Source organism: Haliotis asinina, chromosome 12 (assembly GCF_037392515.1).
Source record: "Haliotis asinina isolate JCU_RB_2024 chromosome 12, JCU_Hal_asi_v2, whole genome shotgun sequence".
NCBI lineage: Eukaryota > Metazoa > Mollusca > Gastropoda > Lepetellida > Haliotidae > Haliotis > Haliotis asinina.
Window position 1 is genome coordinate 13,530,715 of NC_090291.1, and position 23,361 is coordinate 13,554,075.

Here is a 23,361-nt window from a genome sequence, read left to right on the forward strand (position 1 = left end):
GTTTTACTTCTGATCTGTCAATGGTTTTCATACTTGTATATTCATATCTTCATCTTTACTTGATTTGTTTTTCTGACATTTATTTTTAGTACATATGTTTCTAAATTGATTTTTTTAATGTTTTAAAATTTAAAAAAAAGTGCATAAAATTCTATTTATTTGAGAAGGAACACTTATTTTCCATGATGTGTGATGGTGGTTACTTAAAATATGTAGTTCAGTATCTGAAAAATTCTGTGTGACAATGAACTGTTGAAATGTATATGTTTTGATATTTTCTCATCCATTTGTAAGCAGCCTTCAACATTTGTGTTCCGGTGAGCTTCATAACCTTGTGAAGTTTCTACAAATTCTGTGTGCAAGAATTGAAGGTCTAGATATTATTTAAAGTTACAATATTGCAAGATTATCCTTTGCCTTGTAAGACATTCACAGCTACTGACACAAAAATAGTGACTTCCCTTCATCCTTTGGCCTACATTTGTAGGTCAAGGTCATAGTGAAAGTTTAGGATTTCTGACAAGCCTTTCCAAACATTTTTACTTTCTGGGTCACATCCATCATGTAAGTGAAGTGATGAAACTAAGACAGCATGTTTGTGCAAACCATTTACCTACTGGTGTCTAGGTTTCTATAGCTGTGACCTACTTTTTTTGCTTATTTGTTAGGTACTGACAGAGTTTGCCAGGGAAAAGAATTGGGTTGCTTTCGTTTTTTGAGGGTATGACATTGTTTGACATCCATTATGGTAACATTGATACCTGCATATTGTCTATTGATGTTTAATTTAAATGATGAATTCACTGACAGTCACTTTCTCTTGGCCATTCAGGTAAAATGATTACAATGTCAGCTTCTTACTGAAACAATTTTTGGTTTGATGAAAGTGTTACCCTTAGATATGAGACCCCTCTGCAGGATTCTTTTTTGGGTCTTCAAAATATATGACAGTGTATGGTATATCGTTATGCTTGATTTTGTGTGAATGGTTAGACTTTCACATCTTCATAATACCTGAGTTATCAATGCAGAGTGCTGCACTGTTAGTGTTGTAATAAATTGCTCTGTCCAGTTATGTCCACATAATCTAAAGTGGACCAGAAAAACAAGTGGTCAACTTTATCTCATGGTTTTCATTCCTTTAATAACATTTTACTTTTTTCAGGAGTTTCACAAACGCATGAAACAATATGGAGAGAATTCTCCACGCTTCAGAAAAAGACTGGTGTCCAAATGGGAGGTAAGCAAAGTGTTTCAGTAATATCAAGCTCCTTTAATGACCACTGTAACAGATGAACTATGAATTGGTTTCAGTTGTCTATAGTTTCTGTCACTTGATTAAAGATATTTTCAAAGCTTTTATCTACAGTTCAGGTTCTGTGAACTCATTGTTGTCTCTTCAGAGTCTTAATTATGACCCAGTTGAGAGTGACCTTGCCCTTGAAGAAGACGAGAGGAACAAGTCCAAGGTCAGTAAACATAATATATAGTGTGTTGAGTCACTCTTGATGAATAAAGGGTTGCAACAAAATTAATTTATCTAGGAATTCAAACTGAATACCTGTGTTGAGCAAATTGGAAAAAAATACAATGGTGTGAAATGTAACTGTTACTGGTAGTGATCATTTTAGAATATATTCAGTGCAACTGGAAAAGTATGCCCTTAAAAAAGGTCATATTCTCTTTTTTCGGCCATGTAGCACCTTGAAAACCTGAATTTAGGCATTTTGATTTAAATACAATATGACCAATTTGGATGAGCAAGACTGCATAGTTCAAGAAAATAATGGTTTTGACAGTTAAGAAATATGTTCACATGAATGAAAACTAGAATTTGTTTATTTTGGCTCTTAGAGATTGACAAGATACAGGAGTTACATGATTATAGAGTGTGTTGAAAATACTGGTTTTTCAGGGTGCTTCTTCCAGGGTTTGAATCTGAGCCCATCTAAAAATTGCATGTTTTATGGCTAATAGATGTGCAATAATTAGGAAGTATTGTCTTTGTTTGATCATTTCAATCATTCTTGGGAACTTGAAGAACCAGATGTATCTATAAGAAAGGAACCAACTGCAAGTCAACTGCTGGAACATGTGATAATTGTAATACCATTTTCACAATGTTTTCTTCAAAATCCTTACTTTTCCATTTGGTTGAAAGGGCTCTCATCAACCCTATCCTTTGGTCCTATATAGAAACAAGCCATGGGGAATGTGGAATAGCTGTTGAAAGTTAGGCACCCAACAGTGTCCTGACAAATCCCAGCATCCCGTTCCACGATGTAGTGTTGGTGCTATGATTTTCAAAAAGTAGGTTAAAGCACAGGAGTTATGAATTTCTTTGTGCCAAGATTGATTGTGGGATGGGACCCTGAACAGTTCCTGAAATATTTCCTGTCATATGTTAAAGTGTTCTGATGTAATGATGACGATGATTGTTTTCAGAAAGCTCTGACAATAAAGGCTGTGTCTCGCTGGGTCATCATGTTCTTTGTCGGGATCGGAACAGCGCTGCTAGCAGCAGGAGTTCAAATCATTGTGGAAATCATAGCTCACCATAAATTTGAGTTCATTAAAACTCGTATCCTTTCTGACACAACAGCATCTGTACTGTACACTACATACATTACACATTGAGTGTTTCATGTTCTCAGCAAACAGTATTGGTTGTAAGCTGCTACTGGCAAACAAGGTTAAAGTTGGACCAGAGAATGGTTTACAAGAAGTAGGCAATACACTGCAAATGAGCAAATCAATTTGGTTTGTGAAAGGTAGAGCAGATGTATGCTAGTGCACAAGCAGTGCCTGACAATGAAATAGATTCAGCGTGTATGAGTTTGCTGAGACATGCAGTGCGCTTTATCCATCGCTCTACACTTGATCATGGACACCCTGAGGCCCTTTCACTCACAATGGCAGTGAGCAGCACATGCTAATACGGGTCAGTTGTCAGGTCAGTGCTCAACTTACTGTTGTATAGCAGTAAATTGATACATTGATAAGTGACCTGGTTGGCTTATTATAATAACCTGCAGTACAGATTCATGCTTGTGCCACCAGTCACAGATTTGTCTTGTCCAAACTCGATTGGAGAATAGAGGTAAAGTGGTTGATGTGTTCACTCAACATGCTGAAGACCCTGTGTTTGATTCCCCACATGGATGCAATGTGTGAAGCCCATTGTCTTGTCCAAACTTGACTGGGGTATAGAGGTAGTCAAGTGGTTGAAGTGTTCACTCAACATGCTGAAGACCCTGTGTTTGATTCCCCACATGGATGCAATGTGTGAAGCCCATTTCTAGTGTTTTGGGGTGTCAGATGTTGCTGGAATATTGGTAAAAGAGTCATAAGACTCAAAACTTACTTTTCAGCACTTTTGAGCATGCAATGCATTATCATTATTAAAATTAAACTCATTCATTTCAAACTTGCTCAAGTTGGCATTAATGCTCATGATGTCAATCACTGGTTTGTCTTGCTACAGACTGAGGTAATGCTGTCATAATTCAGACTGTAACCTTAAAGTACCAAACAGGCCAGTGATATCATGAACATCCATGTTGTAGTATTCACTTGTCATCATTCACAACATTTTCAGTGAGAATTCAGACCCAACTCCATCCAGATGAGCCCTGAATTTAGCCATGTGCATTTACTGTTTTCCCTTTTTGAAAACTAAGTTGTAAGTTTAATTGCAAGGTTATTACCAAGATGCCAACCACTCTGATTTTGATACACAACATCCACTCTCTGATCTTTAAAAAAACCTCAGATTTTAAAAGTTAGTTTCACAATTCGTTTCCTTCTTGTACATCTGTTTGAAAGCATTCTGTTTTTTCTCTGGCATTGTCGTATGAAGTTACAAAGGTGAATACCTATTCAGAATGACTTTCCTAGATGATGAAAACCTCAGAACTAATGAAAATAACTGATCCCATAAAAGTTCTAGTTAAGATGAAAGTCTGACACAGAGTCTTGTTTAGACACAAAATAACACTGCATTCCAAAAGACTTAACATTATGCCATGTGGCCAGAGTTGAAGGTAATCTGCTATTCACAAACAGCTTTGTGTTACAACATCTCGGAGCACTGCAAAGTTTACACAAAAAAGTGTTTGCTTTGTAAGAAATGGGAATCAAATTGTTGTATTGGTGATGTCTGGAGAGAGGAAGTTTCGTTTTTGCATCTGTTGCAACACTGTTTGTTCAGTTTTTCAAGCTTTTTGGTATCGTAATGGTGGTCTTAAATAGCTCAAAATGTTGGAAAATAGTGATAAGACAGAAATTGATATTTGATATGTTTTGTTAAATCACATGATACTCTGGATCTTCCAGCCTCTTTCTATCATGCAGTGGTGATTTGTAGGTTACTTAAAATGTTACAAAATCGCAAGAAGACAGAGAAAGATTTTTTGTCAGTTTTGTTAGATCACATGATACTTCAGATCTTCAGGTCTTTTTCTATCACTTAATGATTTAAGTGCCATAATGTTAAAAGAACATGTTTACAAGACAAATCACATCATACTTAAGGCCTTCCAGACATTTGTCATCACTCCACAACAATGTTTTGATGACTTCAAATTTTAAAAAATTCAGACATGTTCAAGATAGAAGATGATATTTGATGTCTTTTACTGGATTACATGATACATTTGAACTCCAAACCATTCAGAACCATTCAGTGATTATCATTATGTACTCAAAAGTTTTGATAATCTCTTTCAAGACAGAAGAGAATTTTCAGTATAATTAGGTCACCTGATCCTTTAAGTCTTCATTTTGTGTTAGATAAATTGAACTGTTGAAAAAATTAGTTCTACAAGCAAAGGCTTGACAAGACAGTAATACACTTTGAAGAATAAGAATATTGATTTGATGTAACTTCATATCATCTAGACCATTGTATAACTCACAATGAAAGACACACTTCCAATCAAAAGTTTAGACTCACTGGACTAAAATTTGCAAATAATCCTCCCCCCACCTTGCAAATTTTGGAAAACATTTAATACTGTTTAAAGGCACTGATTAGACATGAACTAATGTATTGTAAAATAAATGTTCAATATAACCATAGATATACACAACATGTAAACTTTTGATGAGAAGTAGATATGCTTTACAAGACCTTGAAGAGTGCAAAGTTTTGTTTGTATGTACACCCACAGGCAAACAAACTCGCACAAACACAGAACATGAACTCTTAGGAAGTGTTTTTGGTTGCTGGACGAGGTCATCCTTCACGGATGAGGGTAGATAATGGCTTCCCTTGTCAGAAGTAACTCTGCTCGTACAAGACAGTTTTGTAACAGGTTTCAATCACAGGGGCCATGTCACATCTACTTCTAGCCTTTATTGGGAAGCATCCACTCTCTCACATGACTTATATTATGATTGGCCAGTGAGATGTTTGAAGCAGACACAGAAAAGGTGGCTTCCTGTCAAACGATTTACCACCATCAGAAGTATGCTGGAATGTTAAATGGCATAACAGATTTGTATTGATGCAGTGCACTTGATGGTAGTGTGGCTTTATTGCGGCTTGTAGATTACGATCATGATAAAACTTCATTCTGTTGATGATACGGTTTTCCATGTGACCCTCATTAGAACATTTAATGAGAACATTTGTCAGTAATCGTGGAAACGTGATTTACAGATTTGCTATCAATCATTTGGAGGTTTTGAAGGGTTTTGAAAATTTTATGTTGTATTTGTGTACGCCGTGATGATGCAAAAAATTTCCATTCCAAGATATATGGGGTACAAGAAATATATCTGTTTGAATCAAATTTGTAGATTAAGTTTTATGTATGACTGATATTTGTATTCCATGAAGAAAACACTCAGGACTTCAGTTGTTGATTGTTGTTAATCTGACAATGAAATCCCAAACTATAATAGGGGTAAAGATTAGTGGTGTTCCAATTAAATGTAATATTCGAAAATTGGTTGCTGTAACCAAATGCCCAAGCAATCAATCACGTTTTCTCACAGGCAAGCGCAAACAATTTTGGACTACTGTTTTAGTGTTTGAAACACTTGATGATGGAATATGCCAGAGAAGTTGTCGTGTTTGATTCTTTGAAAACCCACTTTACTTACTGAATAGACATGACTGAATAATTGAAGACCCCGGGAAGTGCATGTCCATGAGATATCAGTCATCACTTTGAAGTAGTAAGCAGCGTCATGTTACATTTGAAAATGGAAGATATGAGCCTAATCACATTTTCTCAAAATTGAACACAAAACGATTTTGGAACTGCTGTTAGAGAGTTTGAAATTCTTGACGATGGAACATTTCTAGGATGTTGAAAGCGTGTTTAATTCATAGAAAACTCACTTCACTTACTGCAAACTCATGACTGAATATTATGATTTATCAGTCATCACTCTAAAGTGGCAAGTTGCATTATTTTTCATTACACTTTGAGCAGTTTCTACATAAAAAACAAAAACCAACAGAGAACCAAGTTATACCTATCTGTAGTAACAACCTGAATTGGATAATCTGAAAAATGAATGGTTATGAATCTACTATAAATTTTGAAATTTCAGCCAAATCCCACCACTATTCATGTCAGGGCACATTCCATTAAGTGATCTTTGTTCTAAGGCAGTCGTGACTACTTTACTTGCACATAGATTTAAGATGGCAGTAGCACTAAGATGATCGTAACTCCTATAAATTAACATGCTCTAACAACAGTGGCTGTGGTGTGACAGTCATAGCTGATATACTTTAACATTGATTTACTTCAGTCTCAGCAGCAAGCTGAGCGTAACTCCCATAGTTTAATATCAGTTATAGTTCTGACATGGTCAGTATTTTGATACTTTAACATTGACTTTCAAGAGCAGTAGCACCAAGACTTTCATAGCTCACATACATTAACATAGACAAAAGAATTGTCTTTGCATCATCATCATTGCAAATCCCAAAATCTCAAATTCAAGATTACAAATATCATGTATTGGAGTTATGTCCTTGTCAAGGTCATCTAAAAGGTTATCAAGAAAGTCAGTTGCATGAGTTACCTCATTGATTCTTGCTTATATGATCCAGAGATTTGGGTAATTTTTGTTTCTGGTACTTATGACTTGAATATGGTCAAGGGCTGAAACTTATGCATTAGTTGAAGTATATGATGGTATATGTGGATTTTAAACTTTGAGGAAGCAGTGCTGAGAGGACTGTTTGCAGACAGCAAATTCATGTACCTCTGGTTTTTAATGATTTTATGACACATATTTGACTGTTCTGGGCCTAGAATTTTCGAAGCTCTCTTAAAGCTAAGATAGTCGGATGTTAATGTTAATGTATGGCACTTATGACTGTCTTAGCTCTAAAGGAGCTTCGAAAATCTAGGCCCAGATTATTAAGAATATGTCTCCACAGATATGACTGAAGTGAAAACTGTTTTTGTCATTACCCTTTATTTGTATTTTAATACATACACTACTCGAAGACGTAAAGCATCACCTAATTCCTTGAAACTGCTACATGACACAACAGAATAACTGTATCATTTTGTAACCTTCACTGTGTTTGTATAGTACAGATAGAAAATCAGAGCTCCCTTTGTATGTCTGTACAATTGTATCCCTAAATAGCTCATCCACAATGAATTGCAAAACATGAGTTGCTGGTGTAGATTCTGGTGGTCCTGTAATTGAGTTGTGTATGGCAAATGACAGGGTACTCTGGGCTGCTTCAACACCATTAGTTCCTGTTGTTCTTGTGCTGAAATAGTTACTGTTTATAAACATTGGTTTCGTATTCCAGTAAATAACGGAGCTAGCCAAATAAACAGGTGTCTGTGTTTGTTTGGTAATACCACATACCAAACAGTTATGGACTGTGTCTGAAATTTTGTACATGGTTGATAATTTTAGAATGTTTATCGTGAAGTGATGGCATTTTTGTGTGCAGGGTGTCCTAGACAAATACGTTGTCTCTGAAATATGTAATTTTGATGGAAAGCAATAACTCTATTACAGTCAGACTGCACTGATCTGACATTTCTGTTTTTCATCAAAAACGTTTGGATGGTGGTGCATATGGACTACTGAAATTGTAGAGTTACTTCCCTTTGACATGCCAAGACAAAAACATAAGAACCAATGCATGTCCATGGATTTGGTGATGACAAACTGATGTCTTGTTCAACTCAGAAGTGTCCCCTCACTTAACAATTACTATTAAGTTCAGCACTAATCAATGGCACTCACGAGGTAAGGGGATTAACTGAAGTTTCGCTGAGTTTCTTCTCTTAGGTGTGCCAGGAATCAATGACTAACATTATTCCTTATCCCAGATTAAAGCTGGGCATTGGTCAAGCCTGGTTGTTAAAGCATTTGCTTGTCATGCCAAAGACCCAGCTCCTCACATGGGTACAATGTGTGCAGCCCATTTCCTGGTGTCCACTGCCATGATATTGCTGGAATATTGCTAAAAGCAGCATTAAACTAAACTGAACTCACTCACTCACCAGGTTAAAGTAGATCATGTTCCTAGGTTTGTCAGCTCCATTCTGTTGCTGTCTTCCAAAGCTAACACAGTATGACCTAACCTCAGTACTGTTCACAGACCCAGGTGGGGCCCATAAAGATCCTGGTTAGAATTGTTCTTCAGCAACCCATGCTTTTAGTAACAGCCAATTAACAGGATTGACTGATCAGACTCACTGACTTAGTTGACACGTCCTCGTATCTGATTTTGCATAGATCAATGTTTATGCTGTTGATCACAGGATTGTCTGATCCAGACACGATTATTAACAGACCACCACCGTATAGATGGAATATTGTTGAGTGTGGCATTAAACAACTATTAGTCAGTTAATATGCCTACTGTGTGACACCCTCAAGAACATACCCCATGCAAGTCTAGAATGTGTGGCTAGTGTTGTCTCCTTTCAAATATATTTCATAAAGATAATTGAGATATATTTTTGTATCTGAAGAAGTGCTAAGTGCAAAGAGATTGCAATGATGCAATGAGATTGGTCTAAGTTAAAGCTAACGAAGTCTATCTGCTGGAAAGAAACCCTCATGAATATCATACTGGCCTGATCAGTTTACATTCTAACAAGTTCTGTTAAAGGTCTAAAAAAAGTCAGGTTGACAGTTTGCCAATTCGGATAGTTTTATTTTATTCAATTAGTATTTCATTGATTACAAGATTTCACAGAGACATTGCCTTAGTCTCATGCCACGGACTAATTGAACCACCGTGGCTGAAAATTACGCTCAGGGCTGAAGCCTAGTTTGTCATTAACAGTCTAGTAATTTCATTGTGAAGTAAATCTGAATACATAACATCAGTTTCAATTGATTTCATCTTATAACCATCTGAAGGCAGCTGTTAGAAAGCAGCAGTCTTTGGCACCTCATAGAGTCACTGCTTTCTCTGCTATTTTTTATTCAAGCACAGTGGAATCTGACAGATGACTGAATCAACCATCAAAATAAGATTTCTGTTACTCCGGAGTTTGATGGTTAGAAAAACCCCAACCATGCACACTCGCTGCAGCGTCATGGCAGATGTATGCATGTCTAAGAGAGAAAATCCTAATGTTCTAGTGTGTCCCACCCACACCAGGCTATGAGAATACAGGTGTTATGTCAAATTAACTGTTGGTGTGGAACACCCACATAATTTTCAACTGGTTTGTGAAGTCATTGAAGACATAAATACTGGAGAATGTGGCTGCGAATGATCATCACTCAATCCCAGACTAGCATGGTTGATCGCTTCGTATTGCATTGTTAAATTTTATTGCAACAAGGCTCAGGAAGTGGGGTTAGTGTTGATGCTGCTTTGAATGTTATTTCAGTTTGGTCTCCTTTGTCAGCTTGATGTAGAGGACAAACATAGGTCATTCGATCAGGTCTTAAAGGTTTGGACAACCTTTTGTATATACTTGACAAATTGATAAATTGTGTAGGTGACGTGATGATGTGATATATGTAGATAGATATATAGATATAAGTAGACGCCCCAATATGCACAGATGCTGTAATTTACATAGATGAACACCATTTTTTTTCTTCTTAAAAAACGTGTGGTTAATTAATACTGAGTGTTTAAAAGTAGCCAAAAAGTACCTTCCTCTCTCACCTGCCAACGAATCCACAGACAGCTTACATGACTCACCAGAGTCCTGTAGTGACATCATGTGAGGAAGGATTTTTCATCACCAAAGACATAAGGTTAGGTTGTTGTCAAATGCTCCCAGGTGTCAGGTGATGGTGTCACCATGAACAGATTTCCAAGGGACCCCTCAGTTCGTGCTAGGTATGTTGTTTTTGAGTGCAAATCCCCTTAATGCTTAAAACGAGGCAGGCAATAACAGGAGATGAAACTTTCACCAACTCCTTTCTTTACAATGTGCAGGAATTTGCTTTACTAGGTTCTGTTTATATAGAATGAGGATGCTTTGCATGAAATGCTGAGTAACTTGATAGTGGTGCTCGCTATTATATTAGGTTAATCGTCTGATGATAATAGCCAAACCTTTTAAAAGGCTTTTGCACAGTATGTGAATGTGTTGGCAAAATGATGTACAAATCTGAGAAGCAATCTGGGAAATCAATTTTTGTTTACTGGTGTCCCTGGTGAATAATAAGAGTGGTCGCTATGGCGAGAATCTCTGAAGGGCGCTGACCTCTCACAGTATGCTGCCTCTTAAGAAGAGACCTTTGATTGCAGCACAAATTAGCCAGCGTTACTTTAAATAGGACAGTAGTGACAAGGGTGCTTGACCTGCACAGAATAATTGCCTCTTATAACTCTTTAATGGAATTTGGACAGGAATGAATTATATGGTTTCCTGGGTTTTAAAAAAAAAAAATAATCAACTCTATTCCTCATGGGTAATCAGTGGCACTATTGGGCAGATTTGGTTCAGGTTTCTTGTTGCCTGTAAGGATTTAAGCAAGAGCTGTTTTCTATAACAAGATGCATTGTCAGTTGTTAATGGTGGTGTTGATCGGTTGGAGAACTGGATATTGTCCAAATTATTAGATTTGAATTTCAGATGATGGATTAACAGTTTGGGGTGAATACATCAGAAGACAGATGCAATTCATACCACACCATCCACATTCATACAAATTCAAATGAATTCTGAGTTTAACACCAACTGAATGAAAATCAAGTGAACTTTGATATATCATTGCCTGAATGCTCTTCCACATAGCAATTTGGCATCTTCCCTTCGCAAACCATCTCTTCTCTGGACCATTGAACTTCCATATGCTAAATTCAGGCAGTGATCACCCACAGTTTGTTCAAGAGGTTCAAGTCTGCTTTTCAATATGGCTGCCTCAGCAGTCATGTTGAAAAATGGCAATAGGGTGGCCTTGTGGTTAAAGTGTTCATGTCAAAACCCGGTTTAAATCCTGACAAGGTACAATGTGTGAAGCCCATTTCTGGTATCCCCTGCTATGATATTGCTGGAATTTTGCTCTAAACTAACTCACTCATATGGTGTCGAATTCCATTACTCTACTATTTTTTTTAAGAATGTTGAGAAATTTGGTACAGTGGTTGTAAGTAGTTGAGAATGCTTGATATATGCTTGATTTGTTTACACATTTTATGGTTTGACCTTGATTTTACCATGCTCTCTAAGCAGTTCACCAGGCACATTTAGCATCTTTTAACCTGCTAGCAGAAGTGGCCATAACTCTAGCATGTATTTTCCTGTCCTTGGTAACAATTAAACTGTAGCAGACAGTGATTATGTTTAAGTGTCTATATTTGTTGACTTGTTGACTTGTTGACTATATGAACAGATGAGCAACAGCCTCTCTGACACGATTATTTTCTTTCCTTTTAGTCAGATACTGAGCTCAAACGTATGAAAAACAAAAGCGCCATAACAACATCTACCTTAAGCACAGATGTTGCAGGAAAACTTGTTTTTGTAGGGAATTATTTAGGGAGGACCTACAACAGCGATCACTTTTCACAGTGTGTACGTTGGTAACTCCATACAGACGGACTCCAAGGTGACTGAGATGTGTCGAGACAAACAGTTCTGGTGACGCCATGTAGTAAACATATTCTCTCACCATTATGGATACCAGATCTGTTAACCATTTATTCTACTCAAAAGAAGTTACAGGACACCTGATATTTCATAAGCTTATTGTCAATTTGTTATGAAAAAACTGTTTGTTCCTTAACTTTTTTTGAGTAGTATATATGTTGTGGCACAATGTGACACCTAATTACTGTAGTAATGTCTCGTTTCTTTATCAGATTGGGAATCCTTGTGGGAAGACTTCATGTGCTGTGAAGAAATGACTTCTAACATTGTGCGAGACTCGCGCGTCTCTGTTGCCCTGTTCGAATGTTAGTGTGTCAAGCTCATATATCTCCTGTCTCCAGTGCTGAAAGACTGTACAAGAAGTAGTTGACAGTTTTGCTTTCCAAGATGGCTGACTGAATGACAGCCATTGCACAAGTTGCCAGACAAACACATCTCTGCTTGTTACATACTATGGTGTTCTATCCCACAAGTGTGCAGAGTGCATACTTAGTATTTTGCACATTACTGAATTGGGCTACTTGGCACAGCACAACACTGACTGTCTTGTCTCCTGAACAACACTCAGCACACAACATGGAGATCATCTGCAAATAATCAAACACATGCTTGTACTACATGTAACGCAACACTTGCTTCCTTGACCCTTCAGTGAGTGAATGAGTGAGTTTAGTTTTATACTGCAGTCAGCAATATTTCAGCTATATGATGGCAGTCTATAAATAATCAAGCCTTGACAAGACAATCCAGTGGTCAGCATCATGAGCATATGTTCATGCTATTGGGATACGATGCTATGTGCCAGCCAAGTTTCAGAGCCATACCACCTGGTCACATTAGTCGCCTGTTATAACAAACACTCAGCGCTCAGCACAGCATAGAGAAGACAAATACAGCTCTGATATCTTGCTTAACTGTATTTACAAACATCCAACATGTCAAGCAAATGATTTTGTTGTAAACCCTGGGCGCAACATGATATTTTGTTATGATTTCATTTTAAAAATCTATTTCCTCCAACACCCAACCGGTTAAGAAAATAAGAAAATAACCAAGTCGTTCTTGATAAATTTGAAAATTTCTTTTGAAGACCATGATGATGGCTTTACAGGAACATCCTTGTTGAAGATGCCTGGTTGTGCCTCCTGTGTGGTCAAGTATAAAAAGGAAACTGCATTAATGAAGTTGTGGAAGTGCAGTGATAGGAAAGATGAGTACACGGGCACTTGCAGGGTTCAGCATCGCAGGTTTACTGAAACTGTACATTGTCGTGTTTATTCTCAATGTTTTTGTCACCTGAATTAGAAGTGTTTCCTCTGGGGTTGCCTTATGCACTGGATAGGTCTCGCACTTATTTTCCCCGTTGTATTACTTTCAGGTTATTTTGGCAATGTCAGCTGGTATAACAACAGATGTTCTTTGGAGTAAAGCTTTGCATAATTTTTCAAAACAGCTGTTGATTATTAGTACTTTGGCATATAAAGTTCCATTGTTACAAATTTCTGGTTCATATTATGCATTTTTTGCAAACATAGTTTTCACGAACTTTGCCAGATTGCATGATTGCCTAGCCAGGTGACACTAGGAAAAAGAACAACAGTCATCACCATATTCCCTTTATTAAATGCCTCCTGTCAATGAGGTCAGTGTTTACTTTCATATGAAAGGCAGTTGGGTAGCCGAGTGATGAAATCATTGGCTAGTCCCACTGAAAACTAAGGTTCGATTCCCCACATGGGTACTGTGTGTGAATCCCATTTCTGGAATATCACGGCGTAGAACCATTCTAACACTACTTTCATATAAGATCTTTTTTATAGTCATATAGCATAAAATCTTTTCATGTTTGGTGCAGAGCTCTGTGAAAAGATTGTTGAATTTTGTTGTTGGTATTATTGGTTACAACATTAGAAACATGGTTACTGTTTAGGTAAATATCAGTGAAATTATCAGTTGCCTTGTTGAACAATCATTTCCCAATTTTGAGTTTCCTTGACATTTTAACTAGTTCATTTTCTCTCCGACGTCAGATTGAAATAATTGCTGAGTTCAGTAAGTGCCCTGTAGTCAATTCCTGAATTTTGAGGTCCTGTGGCACTATTTTCAGTGTTATTGTGGTAGGTGATCAAGTACAGTAGCCATGCATCCCTACAGCTACTAAAGAGTTTACATCTCAGGCAGCAGGAATATCCACAATGACCTTGAGCATCCCCTTGTGTTCCGCCAAGTGTGGGAGGGTGTTTTTCACAAGGAGAGACCTAATTGTTAACAGGTTAGGTGGAACAATGTCGGTAGATGAGGGCACTAATGACTGTTGGTGAAGATGCTTCATGTAGGTGGTGAAAGAATAGACACTGTTGTTGTTGTATAAACAGACTTGGCTTCAAGCAGGGGATGGGAGGGACGAGGAATCTATTAGTGGTACATTCTGTGATAGATTGATGAAATAATGGAGAAGGGAAAACAAAATTAGGCTACTTACTTCCTAATGAGAGAGATTCTAGTGGAAGAAATGCTGAAAACTTAATATGTGTTTCATCATATAAGAAGGAAACTCAGACTTGTGAATACACACAAATATAGACAAATTCAGTGTTGTGTACTTAGGTTTTAGGTTAACCAGTATTATATCATTGTCTATGTCAGTTAATATCATTTCATTCAGACTGTGCCACTTAGTATTATTATTTGTGTTGATGTGAATTTTAATGTTGGAATTGAAGTTAAAGTTGTTGGTGTTGAAGCCGACATAGTTTATGTTTAGAGCTGATGTTGATGTTACTGACTGCACTCCAGATAAGCTTTTTGCAATGTTGGTATTTTACCTATGTTGTCTGTTATATATGGGTACTACTGATCTTCAGTGGGTACTGAAATTTTCTGATACCCACTCATTACTTTAAATGTGTGTATTCTATGTCAGTATAGGCAAAACAGTCTCTACCGCATCAGCCTGTAACATTTGAAAGTTAGCTATTTTCTGTTACGTATTTGGGTTTTTTGCTGGTAAGTCAGAGTAAGCTAGTCGTTAACTAACCAAAGAGTTTCAGTATTTTCCTTTGTATATTTGGGAAGACACAGATATATTTCAGTGCATATTTTGGAAATTTCAATGCATATTTTACACAGATATGTCGCGTATCTAGACTTGTGTTACTGATACTGAATCAGAAACTGATAATGCTGATGAAGAAGCTGATGCAGCTGATGTTGATGATGTTGATGATGTTGATGATACAGCTGGTGTTGTTTATGTTGAAGCTGATGTTGATGTCAGTATCAGAGTTGTCAGTGTTAAGTCAAGTTTGATTTCCTTATGGCATGTCCAGATCTAGACCGCTGCTCCAAGGAGAACTGTCTCATCATTCCAGTGTTGATATGGTGTGGAATAAACTTGGGTATCACAATTCTTGGTGCTGCTCTTGTAACATATGTCCAGGTGAGTCACACACTTTGCTCAAAACATTTTCAGAATATTTCAGTTGGTAAAGTTCTGGGAGTTCCGGGAGTTCTGGGGTAGAACTGATCTTCAGCAACCCATGCTTGTCGTAAGAGGTGACTAACAGGATCGGGTGGTAAACTCGCTGACTTAATTGACACATGTCATCAGTCCCCTATTGCGCAGGTAGGTGCTCATGCTGTTTATCACTGGATTTTCTAGCCCGTACTCAAATATTTACAGAGTTGATATCCCTGGAATATTGCTGGATGCGGTGTTAAAACTAAACTTACTCACTCACTGAGAATATTTCAGCGAGAATAGAATGATTTAGTCTTTTGACTGTCTATTGGTTCACAGTCACAACTATGTCATTTTCCATCATCTACATATGCTGTTGTGTATTAGCAGTGGGAAGGGCATGTTCTAGGGAGACGTTTATATTATCATACGATGTTTACATTTTGTCATATTTGGGCCATACTTACAAGTAATAATGTATGAAAAAGTCTTGTTCCAAAAATTTAAAAGTTAAATTCTTTTTAAAGTTATTCAAGTCTATCACTTGACTGCCTGTTTTGGACAGAACATTTTACAGGCCTCTATGATATGCTTCAGTACAGAAAATACCACAAAAGAATTTGATACTGACTCTGAAAACATAATTGGTCAGATTATTCAAAATTGATAAACTACTGTTTTTCTATGCACAAAAGCAGCTTTTTATTATGGGGATGGACCAAGAATAAAATTTGGTGGAGAAAGTTCAAATTTCATAATCCATCAATTAAGTCATTTTTCCTGTGTATCTTTTCAGCCCAAAGCAGCTGGTAGTGGCATTCCATTAATCAAGTCCTACCTCAACGGAGTTCGTATTCCAGGACTGCTAACATTGGGGGGGTTCATCTCCAAAGTCTTTGGGGTCATTTTGTCCATCCTGGGGGGTCTGGCATGTGGAAAGGTGAGAAACCATTCCAATATATCTTCAGTTACACCTACAGCCATCATAGTTAGAATTGGTATTAAGCACCCCAAGTTTGTTCTGAAAGCCAATAGCAGGATTTGGTGTCCAGACATGAAGGTTTGGTTGATACTTGTTATCTTAAACCAACTGCCTATATATGATAATCACTGGAGCGCTTGTTCCAGATTTGATCATTTTCAAACCTCCAGTGTCAATAATTTGGAATCTTGCTAAGTGCAACATGGAACAATTAAAAGAAACCCAGAAAACATCTTGATGTGTCTGTTGAATAACAAACAATGAAACAGAAATAACAATGCAAACGTAACTTTATGGTATAATTCCATACTTGGGTAAAATCTTGTAAACAGAATTTATGTATATCTGCATAGATATGGGTTTTAATTATTGGTGAAGCTGGTCAACGAGGTAAACATCGCTGAGACAGAGATGTAGCATATTCACAAGTGTAAATCATCCTTATATATTCAGGAAGGTCCTATGGCTCACTCAGGGGGCATCATGGCTGCTGGTCTAGGGAAGGGAAGGATACACTGGTGTGGGAAGAAGAAGAAGGAAATCAGGGTAGGTAACTCTCACTCTCCAGCTCACTCCAAGGTGGGTAACTCCTGTACTGCCAGTTCATGAAAAGGTAGGTAACTCATGCACAACTGTGCACTATTTGGGAAAAGAGCCCAAAACTGGATTATCTTTTCTTCTAGTTAAAGGAGTAAATTTGCTGGATGGAATTTAGTAATTATGATGCTTAGAAAGGTCTTCGTACAATTCAAATGATAAATATGTTTCTTACATGACACAAACAATTCTTAAACACAATTCAAGAGCTAGTCTAAAACAAGATTCACTTTGTAAGATGAATGATTTCTTCTGTATGAAACGTCAGTATTTTTAATTTGCATCAGTTTCGTCAAATTATGTTTGACTGTCATATATGGACATTATCAGATTTATGACCAATTCCGGTCGGACCATGAAATCCGTGACTTTGTGGCTGCCGGAGCTGCCTCAGGTGTGTCAGCTGCATTCGGTGCCCCGGTCGGAGGAACGCTGTTCAGTGTTGAGGAGGCAGCAAGCTTCTGGAACACAGAACTTGTGTGGAGAGTGGTGAGTGTCTGCTCGGATGGTCATCAATATGTGACAAGTTTTTATGGATAAGATGTTTCAGACTCCTTCAGCAACTGTTTTCTAATATTCGTAGTGTATTAATGTGATGTTTTGGATGGATATTTATCTACAAAAGATAGTACATACTTAATGCTTTAGGATTTTCAAAATACAGCATAAACATTTTTTAAAGTGTTTTGATTGTTTCTTTAAAGAGAAAAAAAACATTGTATGTATATATTTCAAGACCCATATGTTGTACACAGTTATGCTGCCAACACCAGCCCATTGTAGACTGTGCAGTTAGTGTTGATGGGTTAATATTTTCATGATATTTCTCTGATATCTGAGTTGTTCTGGACACATGTACACAATGTTTGTGGCTTTTATGTCAGAACCCAAACCATATCTTTTGTCAGTTTTGACTTGTATCGAAACCTTTTTGAGTATATCAGGAAATTATTGCATCAAATTTGTCTCTGTTTAATATAACTATTTAGACTATATAATTTCAGTTCTTCTCCGCCATGATTGCATGTTTTGCCACCAACTTTCTCCTAAGTGCCTTTGAGGGTCATCCCACGCATCTGTCCTCGCCAGGTCTTGTCCGTTTTAACACATTCCCAGTGAGTACATTGTTCTTTTCACGGACGCTGTTTTTTTTTTCGATACGTTCCCAGAACATCCTTCTATCCATGGACGCAGACAATTTGTTCATTTGTTTGAATACACTAGAGACAGAGTTTGCATGGCCATGTGTGGGACTTGTGACCAGTTGATTATACTGTTTAATAAATATTGTATCTGTGTCAGGCAGTGGTGCACTTGTTTCCCAGCAGTTGCACATGCGATGTGTTGTGCAGGCCAGACATGCACCATCCAGCAATTTGCTAGGTAGTGGAATTGGATGCAAGCATCTCTGTGATGACACCACAGAGCATTCAAGTCTCGCTGATCTTGGTTACTGAACTCTTGCCTTGTGTATATTGATGATGAAAATTCCATTTATAATGTGTTAGATTCCATTTACCAGTGAACACTTTCATCTTGTTATTGATTGAAGATTGAGCGTGTGGTCAGTTTTCATTCCCACTCCATGGTGAGAATACAGCCGGAGCTTTTAGCTAATTTAGCTGATTTGGAGATGACCATATGTTTGAAGTGTTGACAAGTAAATGTAATTTTGCTCTTAAAAAGATTAACTTAACATGTAGTAATATTGATACATTGATTTAATGTGAAATGTATTTATTTTGAACATGGCTTTGTTTCTCCTTTTATTATTCAAATCGACAAACTAGAGCACCATAATTCAGCTACTGAAGAACCTGTGCTAGCTTTTATCAGTATGGTTAGGTTTGATTGCGCCTTTTGGACTTCACTCTAAAAATACTTCTGCACTTCTTTTGGGATAAAAAATGAAATTTGTGACCCCAAGTAGATTAAAAGACAGCTGTATGCATGCACTTATATTTCAAGTGCTGTCTGAAAGTAGATCCTAAAAGCATCTACTAAAAGGATGCAAGGACTAATTTCCCAAAAGATTTTTTGGTGCAGAAGAGAGAACTTTGAATGATGGAAATTATGGTGTTTTTTTTAACCTTTCCACTTTTCAACAACATGTTTTTGTTCAAATATGTATTTCAGAGATTTTCTTCAAAGATGTATGTCTTATGATAAAGCTAACCTAAGTTAGTATTACAAGAATACTGCAATATGTTTTCAATAGATACATATTGCAATGTGCTCTGATATATTCATTACAAAATATATTAATTTTTATAATTGATTGTGTCATTTAACCCAAATGACCTTCTCAAAAGATGATTTCTTTGGAAATTGGTTTCCAGTAGCAGAAACATGAGCATAACTTTTGCACAAGTTGATATCCCCCCTGTATCTGTGTACAAATACTTTCAACTCCTGACATAAGCAAATGCCTATTGCTCTACAGAAACCTGCATTGCAGCATATTGTAATTTTTGGCCAATAAGCTGGCTGGTTATTTGACCGCTTAATATCAAAAGACCCAAAGGCTTGAAATTGGTCTTGTCTAACCCTATTAACTCATAAAAAGTCACTACATGTATATCTTTCTTGAAAACAAAGCTATATTTATAAATTACATGGTTTCATTAAAAGCCGAGAATTAAAGACGTAAAGTTAAGATTGTATACTCGCTTGAGAGTATTGATTGTCTTGATCTAGTAGCTGACCCAGACGTGCATTAGCTGTTAAACACAACTCACGTCAGGTAACCATGTTATGCCTGAAATTAGTGGCTGTCAGATCTACATTGAAGCACCTTGAGGTGTTAATGGCATCTGACATTACTTGTTACTTATCTAACAAGATGCTTGCCCTCTCGGCCTCATAAAACGGCTTTTGACAAGGTTACAATTTGATTAACTCTATCTTAAGGAAACAATTTACTGTTCTTATTAGTGTTCAGACTTGACATTGGGTAGTCTAATAGTCGGGCAGCTTAATGGTGCGAGCGTTTGCTTGTCAAACCAAAGACCCTGGGTTAATTTGTCACTTGGGTATGATGTGTGAAACTCACTCACTCACTCTGGGTACAATGCGTGGAGTATATTTCTGGTGTTCCTCATGGTGATATTGATGTAATTTTGCTCAAGGCGGTGTAGAACCATATTCTCTAACTCATATTGAGAAAGCTGTTTTTTCCATTGCTCATCTATTTGTTTTGAGGTTAGATAAAATTTGGTGAATTGGTTGTAAGAATTTAAGATAAAAACACATGCTCTGTTTGTTAATCCTCATTTTTAGTTTGACCTTGTCTTTACCGTGCACTGAAATTATTTCTCCAAACACATTTAGCACTTATTAAACTCACTCACTCACTTCATGATTAAGTTAGTTAAGTTTGTCACAGTTTATGAAACATTGTGGAAATTTACTTATGTATTTCATATAAATATCATTTGTAATTTTTGTGTTAAAATATTCACAGATGAATGATGACATCACACTTTCACTAAGTTTCAGGTATAAAATGTTGACACACTTAGATGAGTCATAGTGCCTTGGCTCTGATGTATTTACAAGCAAGAATGTTCAAATTTTCCAAAATTGAAAATCATTCAATTAGAGATTATTTTTTGTTGATACTTTTTTTAAATTGCGTGTGCTTGATATTAACAATTTAATCATCTGGTTAAATTTAACAATCTGTGTTTGTTCACAAATATCTGTGAATCTGCTGCTAACATTGCTTGACAGTTTGTTTATCTCACGAATGCTGAAAAGTACTTGCCTTCAAGTGCTGAAGCCTGGCTATCATCAAAAGATGCACAAGGTGCCCCAAAACCCCAACTTTTTGTATCGTTGTTTTTACAATTTTTCCCTTGTTTTCACAGTTGAACATTTGAGTGAGTGAGTGAATTTAATTTTACGCTGCTTTTAGCAAAATTCCAGCAATATCACAGAAATGAGCTTCATACTTTGTACCCACATGGGGAATCAAACCAGGGTCTTCAGTGTGATGGGCAAACGTTTAACCACTAAGCTACCCCACCGCCCCATTTAACATTTGACTTGATAGAGATGTGGTAAAATTATGTTATGAATGTTCACAATTTCTCCCTTGTTTTCAGAATTTAACATTTGACTTGATAGAGATCCCCGTGTTTCTTGTGATGGCTGTGTTTGGGGGCCTAACTGGCTCCTTGTTTGTCGTGCTCAACTATAAGCTTACAGTCTTCAGGCAAAAGTAGGTACAACAAACAGTTAGTCGTATGTCTGTTGTAGAATATATGTAGACCTTGTTACTGTGGAAACCTGGTGTGGATGTATTTATGCTCACTAGCTTGTCATACATGCACAGTGTCTCCTTAATTCAGGCCCAGTTAATATGGAAACATCTCCAATATGGACTCAGTTATGTTCTCTTTATTTTCATTAAGGCTCACTTACTACTTAGTTCAGACCCTGTTGATGTGGAAATCTTTCTAATGTGGACATATGTATTCTCACTTGCTTCTCCTACATGCCCAGTGATTGCTTAGTCCAAACCCTGTTAATGTGGAAACCTCTGCGATTTGAACATATTTATGCTCACCTTATTGACATTTATGCAGCAACTACTTAGTTCACACCCTGTTTATATGGAAAACTCTTTAGTGTGAACATATTTATGATCATTTTATTGTCGTACATGCACAGTGACTACTTAGTCCAGACACTGTTAATATGGAAACCTGACTATTGTGAATATATCTATGATCTGTTACAGATATTTGCATCGTAAGAAGTGGGTGAAGGTGTTGGAGGCTGGTGTTGTAGCTATTGTCAGTGCCATCATTGGTTTTGTCCTCATGTACTTCATCAAGGACTGCACTGAGGAACATCCATACAGTCACCATGCCATCACATCAAACGTAAGATAGGCTTCATCATAAAGCTCACGAATAGTCAAACAGCCATCACGTCAAACGTAAGATAGGCTTCATCATAAAGCTCACGAATAGTCAAACAGCCATCACATCAAACGTAAGATAAGCTTCATTATAAAGCTCACGAATAGTCAAACAGCCATCACATCAAACGTAAGATAAGCTTCATTATAAAGCTCACGAATAGTCAAACAGCCATCACATCAAACGTAAGATAAGCTTCATCATAAAGCTCACGAATAGTCAAACAGCCATCACATCAAACGTAAGATAAGCTTCATTATAAAGCTCACGAATAGTCAAACAGCCATCACATCAAACGTAAGATAAGCTTCATCATAAAGCTCACGAATAGTCAAACAGCCATCACATCAAACGTAAGATAGGCTTCATTATAAAGCTCACGAATAGTCAAACAGCCATCACATCAAACGCAAGATAGGCTTCATCATAAAGCTCACGAATAGTCAAACAGCCATCACATCAAACGTAAGATAAGCTTCATTATAAAGCTCACGAATAGTCAAACAGCCATCACATCAAACGTAAGATAAGCTTCATCATAAAGCTCACGAATAGTCAAACAGCCATCACATCAAACGTAAGATAGGCTTCATCATAAAGCTCACGAATAGTCAAACAGCCATCACATCAAACGCAAGATAGGCTTCATCATAAAGCTCACGAATAGTCAAACAGCCATCACATCAAACGTAAGATAAGCTTCATTATAAAGCTCACGAATAGTCAAACAGCCATCACATCAAACGTAAGATAAGCTTCATCATAAAGCTCACGAATAGTCAAACAGCCATCACATCAAACGTAAGATAGGCTTCATCATAAAGCTCACGAATAGTCAAACAGCCATCACATCAAACGTAAGATAGGCTTCATCATAAAGCTCACGAATAGTCAAACAGCCATCACATCAAACGTAAGATAAGCTTCATTATAAAGCTCACGAATAGTCAAACAGCCATCACATCAAACGTAAGATAGGCTTCATCATAAAGCTCACGAATAGTCAAACAGCCATCACATCAAACGTAAGATAGGCTTCATCATAAAGCTCACGAATAGTCAAACAGCCATCACATCAAACGTAAGATAGGCTTCATCATAAAGCTCACGAATAGTCAAACAGCCATCACATCAAACGTAAGATAAGCTTCATTATAAAGCTCACGAATAGTCAAACAGCCATCACATCAAACGTAAGATAAGCTTCATCATAAAGCTCACGAATAGTCAAACAGCCATCACATCAAACGTAAGATAAGCTTCATTGTAAAGCTCACGAATAGTCAAACAGCCATCACATCAAACGTAAGATAAGCTTCATTATAAAGC

General features: G+C 37.1%; 1 protein-coding gene across 2 annotated transcripts in view; it reads left to right on the top strand.

Moving 5' to 3' along the window:
• Positions 1 to 23,361, top strand: part of LOC137258099 (H(+)/Cl(-) exchange transporter 7-like) — a 144,632-nt gene that overhangs the window by 103,917 nt on the left and 17,354 nt on the right. For both annotated transcript variants that reach the window (XM_067795659.1, XM_067795658.1), the window contains exons 3-12: positions 1,166 to 1,240; positions 1,404 to 1,469; positions 2,446 to 2,581; positions 15,395 to 15,504; positions 16,322 to 16,465; positions 16,961 to 17,053; positions 17,435 to 17,593; positions 18,109 to 18,219; positions 21,211 to 21,326; positions 21,849 to 21,993. In XM_067795659.1, the coding sequence (XP_067651760.1) occupies positions 1,166 to 1,240; positions 1,404 to 1,469; positions 2,446 to 2,581; positions 15,395 to 15,504; positions 16,322 to 16,465; positions 16,961 to 17,053; positions 17,435 to 17,593; positions 18,109 to 18,219; positions 21,211 to 21,326; positions 21,849 to 21,993 (1,155 nt within the window). The remainder of the gene's footprint in view (positions 1 to 1,165; positions 1,241 to 1,403; positions 1,470 to 2,445; positions 2,582 to 15,394; positions 15,505 to 16,321; positions 16,466 to 16,960; positions 17,054 to 17,434; positions 17,594 to 18,108; positions 18,220 to 21,210; positions 21,327 to 21,848; positions 21,994 to 23,361) is intronic.